The following is a 12,897-nucleotide window of genomic DNA, read 5'->3' on the forward strand; positions in this document are numbered from 1 at the left end:
ATAATATGTTTCATCCTGCACTTTAATAAATACCTCCACTATCTTACTTTCTTTCATTGGTGGTTTCACCCAAGCAGTTTGTTCACACAATCTAATCGTATATCCCCTGAAACTTTCAGTACTCTTCTTCTTCATATTAGTTAGGGAATTCTCATTAGGAGTCAACTCCATATTGTATTGGAATTGTAGCACGAATTCATTAGTTAGGTCATCCCAACCATTCCACTTGTCGATGTCTTGGTCAACAAACCATTCTGAAGGTAAACCTGAAAGTCTCTCACAGAAATAAGCCATGAGTAATTCTTTATTCCCTCCAGTGCCCCTTAGTTGGTTACAATAACATCTTAAATATGCTATGGGATTGTCGTGTCCATCGTACTTCTCAAACTTTGGAATTTTAAAACTAAGAGAGAAATTAACACCTGGAAACATACACAAATCTTTATATGAGACACTTTTGTATCCCCAAGTCCTTGGAAGTTCTTCATAGACAGTTCCAAACTTCTCAATTTTCTGGTCATTTCCTCTTATTCTTCTTTCATAATAGGTTTTTCAGCATTAAGAGAAAATTCAGGCGGATAAGTATAGCCATAAGGACCAGTCAACTTAAACGTGGGCTCAAGAGCATAATGCTGATCACCTGAAATATTCAATACAGTCTCGGTTGAAGAGTGAGTAAGCACAATCATTGGATGGCCCTCAGAAGTAGAAGCTTCATGTAGGGGGAACTGCAAAAATGGGAATTGCAGGTAGAGCCTAGTATATGGTAGTTTTGTATTGAGAAGCTAGGAGAGGAATATTAAAAGTTTAGGATAGTGTTTACCCAAAGTAAATCCCAATGCATGTTGTGGTGTGTTAAGAAAAATAAGGCATTGTACATGTGACACTGGAGACAATCTAGAAAGACATTCCAGATTATCAGTGGAAAATGGAGAAGGCGGTAACCCATTGGCCCAAGCTCAACGCATTTCTATCATTTTCTACCTTAATTTCTTAATCTCTTTATTAGCTTCTAAATTCTCATTCCCCAAACTCCCTATCTGATTAGTGACAATAATCTCGTATCCTTGTTGGCCATAACTTTTTCTTCGACTTGGTGCAATGTGGAGAACCAACCAAAATCTCACAAATCAACCACCTTAAACTAACTGAACAAGAGATAACAAATGTATTAGAGTTCAAACTTTTTCCAAATCTTTTTTTCTGTTTCTTTTGAAAAGATCACCGAAGCAGATAAGGGCGCCTACGTATCTCACTCCCGAGAGAGGAGAATCAGGTGTGTGTAGTTCATGAAGTTTGGCCACAAAATGACCAATCAACTCTCTTTTTTCTTTTTTCATGAAACTTTAAGAAGAAGAAAAATAACAAATTGTAAAAAAATTGACAAAAATCTTTTTGAAATTTTTATCTTTAAAATTTCTATACAAAATGAAACCTATGATTACCAAAGAAATTTTTTTTGGGTTTTCGATTTTGAACTTCATATGAAAATGAAACTTGAACATATTAAAGAAAAATCTTTATGTAGTTTTATTTTGAAGATGTATATGAAACACCTACTCTAATTGTAGAGTGAAGAAAATATTTTTAGATTTTTGAAATAAGATCACCAAATTCTAGAAGGGTTTCCTGCGTATCTCACTCCCGAGAGAGGAGAATCGGGTGTGCGTACTTTGTCCACTTTGGACATTAAGGATTAAATAACAAAATGAACCTCGACTTAAGAGACACGACCAAAGACAGATGATGAAAAATGTCAATAAAATCTTTTTTGAGTTTCTAATTTAACACTTCACATAAAACCGACACTAAAAACTATGAAAGAAAAATATTTTTGACATTTTTGTTATATGAAATATACAAACTTCTACCATTTTTTTTTTTGAATTCTTCTTTTATAAGAAGATCCTATTGAAAAAAAAATAGTTTTGGAATTTTTAAATTATGAATGTTTGCTGAAGAAACAAAGACAAAATCTTTTTGATGTTTTGTTTTTTGAGTAAATGAGTGCAAAAGGTAAAAAAATCTTTTTAAAATTTTAAATTGTAAAAAACAAAAATCATAATGAACACTAAAAAACTCCGAAACTTTTTTTAAATTTTTTTTACTCAATTTTTCTCTTTTGTTTTTCAACATTTTCTTGCCTACACACTTTCCTTTAATTATGGCACATGTTTTTCCCCAAATCAATTCGCCAAATGACCTCGATACCCTCAAAGATGCAATAATTAGCACGTTAGGAAGATTAGAAGGGAGTTTCCTACAAAAAACCAAATAAGTCCCGCTAGGTCTCAATATGATGCATATAAGAATAACCTAAAGGATGACCTACATTGGGGTTCAACTAACAAGGTTGTTCGAAAGAGCGTATGGTCGATAGTGGCTACGATTACTTTCCACCTATTCTATACCAGCCGATGACTCCCCCTCCTAAAATAAGGGTGACTCAACCAGAGGTCGTGTACACAGCATGTACTACGAGACTTATTGCTAAAGAAATGACTCAGGTTATGCAAATGATGACAGATATAAAGCGGTAACACATAAGAGAAAAACTGTAAACACGTAACACGTAGGCACTCAACAATGATAAAACAACAACACAATAACACAAACAACATCTATACACCCATAATGTCAAACTAAGCCGATACAACTATAAAAAATAAGCTCGAATCCTAAAAAGCCCCCAACAGAGTCGCCAGAGCTATCACACCCTCTTTATTTACTACGAAAAGATTCATTTTATAATTGAAAATGTTTTTATTATTAAGTGAAAAAAAGAAAATGATTTATTTTGAAAAAAAATTTTAACAAACAAAGCTCAGAGACGCCACTCGGCATAAATCCGGTATGTCAAGTCACATTTGGAAATCCTTTTTCAAAATGATTTCTTACTCTTTCAAAACTGGTCCATGAATAGAAATTTTGATTAAGAAATTCTGTTGACGAAGGGGAAGGTGTTAGGCATCTCTCGATCTCGTGGTTTGACCACGGTCACTACATGGAGTATATTGGCTAGTATGACATTATGAAATACATAAATCAACAAAACACACAATAAGACAACAAACAATCAAACACTCAAAAATCCAAAAATATAATGTCCAATCCAATTTATTGCAGTCAAAAATAAAAGATACTGAAATAAGCCTACGCTAGCCTACATTAGTCCTAAACTATGCTCAACCCGATGCCTTAGGCCTTGATCACGAACATCATTTGCGTACAAGATACTTCGAGGCATACCCCGGTGAATAAGTACAAATCATCTCTGGGCATTTCCCGACTAAATGAATATATTTTTCAATTTTAGGCGACAAAATAAAACAATCTCGGGTACAAAAATTCAATCATCCCACAATCATCAATTTCTACAATTTGCCTACCCAACATAGTATTTGCCTACTAGTTTCGGCCTGAAGCATGATACTATCACGTTCAACATCAAAAATGAATCAAAATACCGCAATATTTACTTTTTATCGATTTTTGATTCCCTCCCCCACGATTAACCAATTTTGACATAAATCAACCAATCAAACCACCATAATTACAAAACACTCAAAAATATTCAAACACACCAACAAATCATATCATCAAACACGTTAAGATAATAAAAAGAGTGGAGTTGAGAATTTGGACCTCAAAATAACTTATTTTTGCCAATAATAATGAGTTTATAAAGTTTAAACTCGAAATCCTTGAATAGAAAGACTCAACCACGATTGAAATCCAACTTGATATAACCCTCTTATTTCATTATTCATCGACTCAAAATCAAAACCATGAAGTGTAGCTTAATCTGTACCAAATTTGCACACTCCGTCACTGTTTCAATCATTTTTCGGCAGACCTCACCAGAATTGGATTAAAATTGGTCAAATTTGGTCAGACTAGAGTTGGAATTCATGATTTTCACTTTGTCGGAGATCCGACGAGCTCGATGATGACGTAAACCAAAGAAAAATGGCGCAGTTGGTGCAATGGCATCACTCTCCGATAAAAACTCATCGAGAAATTTAGTTTCCGCCGATTTTTCTCTCTTTCTCTCTCATTTTTTTCTCTCAATATCCTCTTCTCACTAGAAGCTCAATCTCCCTCTCTCTTTCTCATTATTTTTCTCGATCTCTCTCCCTTTTTTGGTGGTGTATGAATGTGTATTATTCTCCTGTGAGTGTGGAAGAGAATCTGTGGGTGTGTTTTTTCTCTGTGAGTTATGTGTTTGTATATTCAAGTATGTATGTATGGTGTCATTCAGTGAGTGTGTATTCTGTGTATACACATGGAAATTGGAGTGGTGTGCATATATTTCTCCCCCGTCTCCTGTGAGTTTTTTTGCTGTGTATATATGTGAGGTATAGTGTATGTTTCATAATGGGAAGAGAAAAGACATCATTTCTCTCCCTGAACTTTTTCGCTCAACTTACTTTAGCGCTTAAACTAAACTTTCATTTATTTACCCCCTTAACACCTTTAAAGTAAATTAATTTCACCCTCAAAATCACAATTCCAGTCTCACAATGGAGAATGCACTACACACGCATCATGTCAGTGCCAAATCAGTGCTAGGTCATTGCCGCATAAGAAATTAGAGTTTTTTTTAAATAAAAGTAATCTCACAGACATACTATTTTTATATATTTTTTTAGAAAAGTAAAAGAATATATATGTACTATTTATATATATATATATATATATAAAATATATTATTTTTTAAAATTTTTTTTTATATATATAAAATATATTATTTTTTTAAAAAATTGTATATATATATATATATATATATTTTAAAAAAAACCCCCCCCCCCCCCCTCCTCTCCTTCCCTTCTCCTCCTTTTTTTTAGACCCTCCCCCTCCTTCCCTCATCCTCCTTTTTCTTTAGACCCTCCCCCCTCTTCCAACCCCCACCACAGAATAGACAACAAAGGTCCTCCTCTATTTTTGTTTCCATTGACCAACAACAAAGAGGAACACTTAACTGAAATTCAATAACAGCAATATACACCTACCTATAAAAACTTTATTTTTTTCCACTTTACACAGACACACAAAGTTTCCTCACTACCCACCATCTTTTCCACAATACAATACGCACACATAACTATACTCACACGCTATTTTTTCCTTGAAATTCATACACATATATATATAAATGAGGGAGGAAAATTATGATGAAGATCACTAAAAAACATGGGAGAAAACAGAGAGAAAAATTACTAGAAAACGTAAAGAAAAGAGAAAGGAGAATTGAGTGAGATTAGAGAAAAGATAATTTCTCACAACTGATTCGAGCTCACAATTTTTGTTATTGAGTGAGGAGAATTGAGTGAGATTTGATAATTTCTCGCAACTGGTTTCAGTTTCGTGAGAATTAATCCTCTAGTCAGTTCCTCCATTAGATGTATTTAGCATTGAAATATCAATTATTTATCCACCAACTGATTCGAGTTCATAATTCTTAATATATATATATATATATATATATATATATATATATATATATATGTATGTATGTTTGACCTAAACAAAGAAGATGAAGAAATGAGATGGGGTGGGTGCGGGTGAAGGGTACGAAGAAGATGAAGGAACAACGTGTTGGGTGGTGGGGGTGGGGGTAGGGGAAGGAGGTGTTACGAAGAAGATGAAGTTGGGTTTCTTATTTTTTTTAATTATATACATACATACATACATACATATATATATATATACATACATATATATATATATATATATATATATATATATATATATATATGGCCCTTTTTAAAAAAAATTCACGCGTTTTTCTTTTTTTTTTGTCATGCCAGTCATAAGGGTTGAAATTAATTCAATTGAAAGCTATGAAAGGGGTATATAATTGCCCCATTAGTTTAGGGTTTAAAGTAAGTAGAGCGGACAAGTTCAAGGGGAAATCATGTCTTTCTCTAGTGGAAAAAACGTGAAGTGTGTAGAATGTGTGTTTGTTATAGTGAGGCAGCCCAAAAGAGTGAGAGGGGTAGGGGTATGTGGGGTAGGGTGGTTAGAATGAGATAAAATTTATTAACAATTTTGGTTAAAAGTTAGTTATTTTTATCTTTTTATGAAAAAATTATAGAATGAGATGGGGTGCGTGATAAGATAAGGCGAATGATTAGAAATTAACTATTTAGAAAAGACAAAATTACTTGTCTACAATATTACTTTGAATACAATACAGATAAACAGTGATGTGGAATGTTTCTTGCAAATTGGTTATCAAAATTATTGTATTTCTAATCACATATTAAATTCTAATGTAGAGTACCGTTAACTAATAAATAGGAAAATTTGGGTCAACCCGCCTTTGACCCTGCCTAATTTGTCACACAACCACTTTTATCAATCTATATCATTTAGGTTTTGCACTTAATTTTCTATTTTATCTGAATTCTACCATAACTGCATTTTAGATCAAAGAGATTTTCTTAGTATATAAAAGGTTTCCTCTTTGAAAAAGATTTGTTCCATACTTGGTCACCCTATCTCGGAGAAGAAGTTTTGTACTTTTATAAATAAAAGATTCCATTTGTCATACCATAACATATAACATCTATAATGTAATTTATAGAGAGTTTTGTTTAGGGAGAAATTATCTCCGAATATATTTTATATTTTTCAATTTAGTTTTCAATATGTAGTTGGCCAAATCATATCAAATAATATACTTTTTAATATAGTTTTCTCTATCTTCTGATTTATGGTCGACATGATTTGCAATTATTAGCTTCCACATGATGCCCAAATAATTTTGATCCCAATAATATGAAATATGGGTAGATCGGATTATTACCTATTTTATATTGACCCATTTTCAGCCCGCCCATTTGCCACCCATGACTAAAATACATAAAATCATGCTACAGTTTACTTGCCATCCATGGTGAACTTCATCCCCACCCCACCCCACCCCACCTACCAACCAACCGTAGTGTTCTGAATAAAGTTAGTTAGGTAGATAAGAAACTGGCTAAGCGAAACCTCGTATTATTATATCCTCTTAGCCCAACCAAAACATTTGTTACAAATATGTACATTAATTTTAAGTTTTAACTTAAAACAGTTTGGGTGAAGTATATCATGGTGGACAATGCTTCCTCCATTTCAATTTCCACGGCTGACATTATTTCCTAATCCAAACTATACAAGGAATGGCATTTAGCAATGCAGTTATTATAATCCATTTTCTAAACTCACATTTTTCCTATTTGTTAGATCTCCACGAAAAACACTCAAATTTTTTCTTGGTGGATCTACTATTCCTCAGCAGCTGTTACGGACACTCCAACTATATAACTGAAAAATGCGTACATTATGCTAGTTCCAACAATTGTGACAAAAAAAGTGTAGTGGGTACACACCCACAAAACTTCACTTGTTGGATCCACCTCTACGATTCCTCTACAATGTCAATCCAACTGTGACACCGTGTTATAACTACATTCAGTTGGAGTCATTTAACTCTTCCATTTAGTAAATCGCACATTGCAATTTTGAATCATTAATTGAGTAAGTTGAAAATTGATTCAGTTGTCCCATGGCAGGTCCTAAAACACCCCCGTACTATAGCCCAACCTACAAAAAGAATGGAGCAAACTTCCCGCCTCACTCGATAAGAATCAATGTTTATACATTGGCTATCACCTTTACAGTCCTCTGCTCTATCGCATATTTCATAGGCAGAGGATCCATTTACACCTTCCCTGCTTCTAATGTTGCTGCTACCATCCCCTGCATACCCTTGAAAATCACTTCCACCACTGATTTTTCCAATAATTCATCAGCTTCGTCCACACAAGTGGACTTCACCGCTAGCCACGGTGATGATGAAGGTGAAGGCGTGGTTGATGGTGTCAAAGTTTACCCACCATGTGACATCAAATATAGCGAGTATACACCCTGTGAAGATCCTCATCGATCGTTGAAATTCAAGAGGGACAGACTGATTTATAGGGAGAGGCATTGCCCTGACAAGAGTCAGTTGTTGAAATGCCGTGTCCCCGCACCTTATGGTTACAAGAAGCCGTTCAAGTGGCCCAAGAGCAGGGATCTGGCATGGTACGCCAATGTTCCCCACAAGGAATTGACGGTGGAGAAGGCTGTTCAGAATTGGATTCGGAAAGAAGGAGACAAGTTCAGGTTCCCTGGTGGAGGGACTATGTTCCCTAATGGTGCCGATGCCTATGTGGATGACATTGACAAGTTGATCAATCTCAAAGATGGTTCCATTAGGACGGCCATTGACACGGGCTGTGGGGTAACTTATTTTTCTCTATGGCTAGATGAATTGTAATATCCGATTTAGAAATTTGTTCTAAGGAAGTTTCAACAATCCATGCAGGTGGCGAGTTGGGGAGCTTATCTTTTGTCGCGAGATATCCTAGCAATGTCATTTGCACCCAGGGATACACATGAAGCACAAGTTCAATTTGCTCTTGAGCGAGGCGTTCCTGCACTGATTGGAGTGCTCGCGTCAAAGAGGCTTCCATATCCATCTAGAGCTTTTGATATGGCCCATTGCTCTCGTTGCCTTATTCCATGGAACCAGTATAGTGCGTATAATTAAGTAAATAAAAGAGTGATTTCTCTTAAATTTAAATTTTGTTTATATGTTAAAATAAATATATTTGCATTGGTATTTGGTGGACCAGATGGTGTGTACTTAATGGAAGTTGATAGAGTCCTGAGACCCGGTGGATACTGGATACTCTCCGGCCCACCAATCCGTTGGAGGAAATATTTCAAAGGCTGGGAAAGAACCAGAGATGACCTTAATGATGAGCAAACCAGAATTGAAGACGTAGCTAAGAAACTCTGCTGGAAAAAGTTTGTTGAAAAGGATGACATTGCAATATGGCAAAAGCCCTACAATCATTACCAGTGCAAAGAACAAAAGAAGAAGTCTATGTGTCCTGCCCAAGATCCTGATAGAGCCTGGTTTGTGCTTTTCAGTTCCTCACAGTTTTAATATCTTAGCTACCAACCCCGCCGTTTCATTTTACATGATGATGTTTAAGTGGAGCAATATGATCTTTAAGGGAAAAAAAAAATGATTTCTGCAAATACTAAAAGTACTGTTGGCACTTGTTAACTTAAACATGTGATGGAACTTTTATGGCGATAAATGTATGTTAAGGTACAATAAAAAGTTAACGAGAGAATCTAAACATAAAAAATGTCCTCCTTTTTGGGACAGATTTAAAAAGAAACTGTATTCTATAAATCAAGTTATGTTTGGAGTTCTGTTAGCATTAACCTTGTTTCGTGTTGAATTCGTTGTTTTCAGGTACACGGAGCTTGAAACGTGCATAACTCCCATGCCTGAAGTCTCAACTGACGAAGATGTGGCTGGTGGACAATTGGAAAACTGGCCTAAAAGATTACATGCGATACCACCGAGGATTAGCAGTGGAACTGTCAATGGGGTCACGGCTGAATCATTCGAGAAGGATTCACAGCTATGGAAGAAAAGAGTTGGTTATTACAAGAGTGTCGACCACAAACTCAACCAACCAGGGAGATACAGAAATCTCTTGGATATGAATGCTCACCTTGGTGGTTTTGCTGCTGCTTGGGTTAATGACCCTGTTTGGGTTATGAATATTGTTCCTGCTGAAGCAGAGGTCAACACACTTGGTGTCATTTATGAACGAGGATTGGTTGGAACATATCAAAGCTGGTAAATCCCCTCGTATCTTTAATAACTTTTCCCCTACCTGTCAATTAAATGAAAGCCTGCTTTGTCACATGGTGTCCTCAAGATTACGTGGCGATCCTGGTGTCAGTCTTCAAACTTCTCATTTTTTCTTGGTCACATTTTAACCGTTCTAGGAAGCAGAATTGGCTAGCTGCCGGCATATATTTTACGTCAGCAGCCACATAGTCTGTAATGTCTTTCACGGCATCACATTTGCCGTGACTGAATTCCTTTCTAGAGCAATCATTGCTCGTTCGGCAAAACATCTTGATGTGTGCGCCTATTTACTTGTGGTGACACTCCCAAACTCATGTTTCCTTCTCCTTTCTACTCTTCCGAGGATGGTTCAAAAGGAACCGGTTCTCCCTCCCTTCCATCGGCGGAAGGAAATATTTCAATCATACACGGTATCTTCGACAAGCTGGAAATTGGAAGTGAAAATTCTAAACTTTAAACTCTACCTTTCTTTGCTACTTACTATCTAAGAAGCAACTCGAAAGTTGGTTCTACTCAGGCCTTAGATGCTCGGAGATTAAATACCTCTATGTTCCATGTGACTAGCTTAGCTAGCTGCCGTTTCAACTTTTATATGAGATGATCATGCACTTTTCACCAAGAGTGTGGTTTATGTGTATTCACCGTGATTCTTGTTGTAGGTGTGAAGCCATGTCAACTTACCCAAGAACATACGATCTTCTTCATGCTGATTCAATATTTACTATGTACAACGACCGGTAAATTCTAGTTTCATTTTAAATTCTATACCCCACTCCGTCTTATTTCTGTGAAGATGTACTATTTTGAGAGTCAAAACAATTTATAATTTGACTATTATTTTTTAATTTTTATTTAAAAAATATTTTAAATAATTAGCTATGTTGACTTATAGAACTTTTCATATAGTTTTCAAATATAAAAAAAAAATAAAAAGTTTTTCTTAAAATGTATAATAATTAGCTATGTTGACTTATAGAACTTTTCATATAGTTTTCAAATATAAAAAAAAAAAAAAAAGTTTTTCTTAAAATGTATTTGAAAATTTTATTCAAAAATTCATAATTAAGACTAAGTGTTTTAGCTCTCATACTTTGAACCCCTTCACATAAATTGAAATAACGGGAGAAACTTATTTCCCGGCCTTGTTCGTGTACTTTCATTCACTTCACATATTTTAAATTCTCTTACTAAAAATCCTGATTTCTCTGTGTGTCAATGTTTATATGTAGATGTGAAATGGAGGACATATTACTAGAAATGGATAGAATATTAAGGCCAGAAGGAAATGTAATAATCCGAGAGGATGTAGATATATTGGTGGAAGTAAAGAAGATAGCAGATGGGCTAAATTGGAATAGTCAAATTATGGATCATGAAGATGGGCCAATGGAACGAGAAAAACTTCTTTTTGCAGTGAAGTCATATTGGACTACTCCAAAAACTCAAGATTCTAAAAACACAACAAGACCAAGATTCTAATTTATTGAAATCACAATTTTGTTTCTTGTTTAAGTTCACCTAATGGTCTTGCTCATTATCTTCTTTTCTTCTTTTTATTTTTTTAAACTTTTTGGAGTAAAATGCAACATTGCAAGAATTTTTAAGTAGGCATTTACTCCGCTGACTAAATTTTGTATAGTTAGTTTGTCAAAGCTTTTGAAAAGGACCTGGTTATGACTAACAGACCTTTTTTTTTATGGTAAACATGACTAGTAGACTTGTTTCGCTTGAAAGTGCCTACTGAAGTCTTATCATTTGTTTCTTCTTTTCTTTTCTTTTTGTCTGCCTTTTCCATTTTTTTTCGAAGCAAGCAACTCACTTTGCTAAATATGGAGAAAAGAGGAAACTAAGAAAGATCAGGAGAAGAGGAAAAGGAAAAGAACCATTTAAAAAAAAAAAAAAAAAAAAGAGTAAAAAGGAAGGAAAAAAATAAAAAAAAAAAAAAAGAAACAAAATTATACGTTGATAATCATCTCAAATCTTAGAAATGGGAAAGATTGTGCATGCGGTTATAATAGCTTCAATTTGAAATATGACAAAATTTAGCTGAAAACTGGACCTTTTAATTTCAAACTACTTTTTTATTTTGACGCACCGCTAGACAGAGTACTTCGAGATTTTTAATTAATAATAACATTAAAAAAAAAATGTCAACATTTTATGGTCTTTAATTTAATTATATTTTTATTTTTTCAATTACTGCTACTGCAGTATCTCAATGTTGACATTTTTGAAATGGTTAGTGACTTCATTGAGTAACTGCAGTTGGAATTCTTTTGAATTTGAAAATCCCAAAATCGTTGCCCCATTTTTGGTAACTGCTTGAAAATGTTATGATGGAAAAACATTATAATTAATTGGCATATCCAAAACTGTCCCTAAGCTTAATCTTTTCAAAACTTCACATCATCTAAAGAGTGAGGCTTGAGTGCTTTAAAGACTCATCGGAAAGATAGTATTGACGTTGCTGACAATGTCGACAACTATACTATTCCGACAATGGGTTAAGGTATGACAATATTATTTTCGTTGTGCTATTGCTTTATATTTTCTAATTTTTGGTAACGAGCATAATCAATTCACCCCAGTCTTGTTAATTTTCGGAATTTGCAAAAAACCTTAGAAATGAGTCTTGTTTTTCTGATCTAACTTTTTGTGCAAGTTAATATCGAAATTCGTTATAATATTGATTTGCTAGTATGACTCTGTTTTTAAAATCGTTATTGGTGTTTAAACTATTGAGTCTGCAAATGGGTTGCAATAGGGTCTAATGCACACCCGATACAGGAAGAAGACGATTATGTTTTGTGTTGAAAGAGAGCATTATGTGTTTATTTCTAATTTTACCTATTAACCAAGAGAAATTATTGTTTCTTTATTAAAAGCTTCTGATCTTTTTTTGGAATTTGGTATCTATTAACCTCTGGATCTTGTAACTCATAACTAATTTATCTAAGAGCTTGTTTAGGATTATTGTTAGAAAATTACTTATTTAATAAGCACTTTTATAAAATAGTTTTTCGAAAAAGTGCTTTTGAAAAAAAAAAACAATTTATATTTGTTATATTTATTTGAAAAGTACTTTTTATATATAGATTGTGTTTGACTAAATTATTTTCAAGAGTGCTTTTGAGAGTCAAATGACGAAAAAGAACATATATCAACAGACTTTATTAGTAAAATCA

At 34.2% G+C, this 12,897-nt stretch overlaps 1 protein-coding gene across 1 annotated transcript; it reads left to right on the top strand.

Moving 5' to 3' along the window:
- Nucleotides 1-7,317: 7,317 nt before the first annotated feature.
- On the top strand, nt 7,318-11,477 carry LOC107876149 (probable methyltransferase PMT15). The gene is made up of 6 exons (XM_047401969.1): nt 7,318-8,275; nt 8,360-8,570; nt 8,670-8,955; nt 9,305-9,697; nt 10,372-10,449; nt 10,942-11,477. Exons 1-6 carry the CDS (start codon nt 7,556-7,558, stop codon nt 11,189-11,191), a joined length of 1,938 nt encoding a protein of 645 aa, XP_047257925.1. The 5' UTR covers nt 7,318-7,555; the 3' UTR covers nt 11,192-11,477.
- Nucleotides 11,478-12,897: the final 1,420 nt, after the last annotated feature.

This window comes from Capsicum annuum, chromosome 1 (genome assembly GCF_002878395.1).
Source record: "Capsicum annuum cultivar UCD-10X-F1 chromosome 1, UCD10Xv1.1, whole genome shotgun sequence".
Classification (NCBI taxonomy): Eukaryota; Viridiplantae; Streptophyta; class Magnoliopsida; order Solanales; family Solanaceae; genus Capsicum; species Capsicum annuum.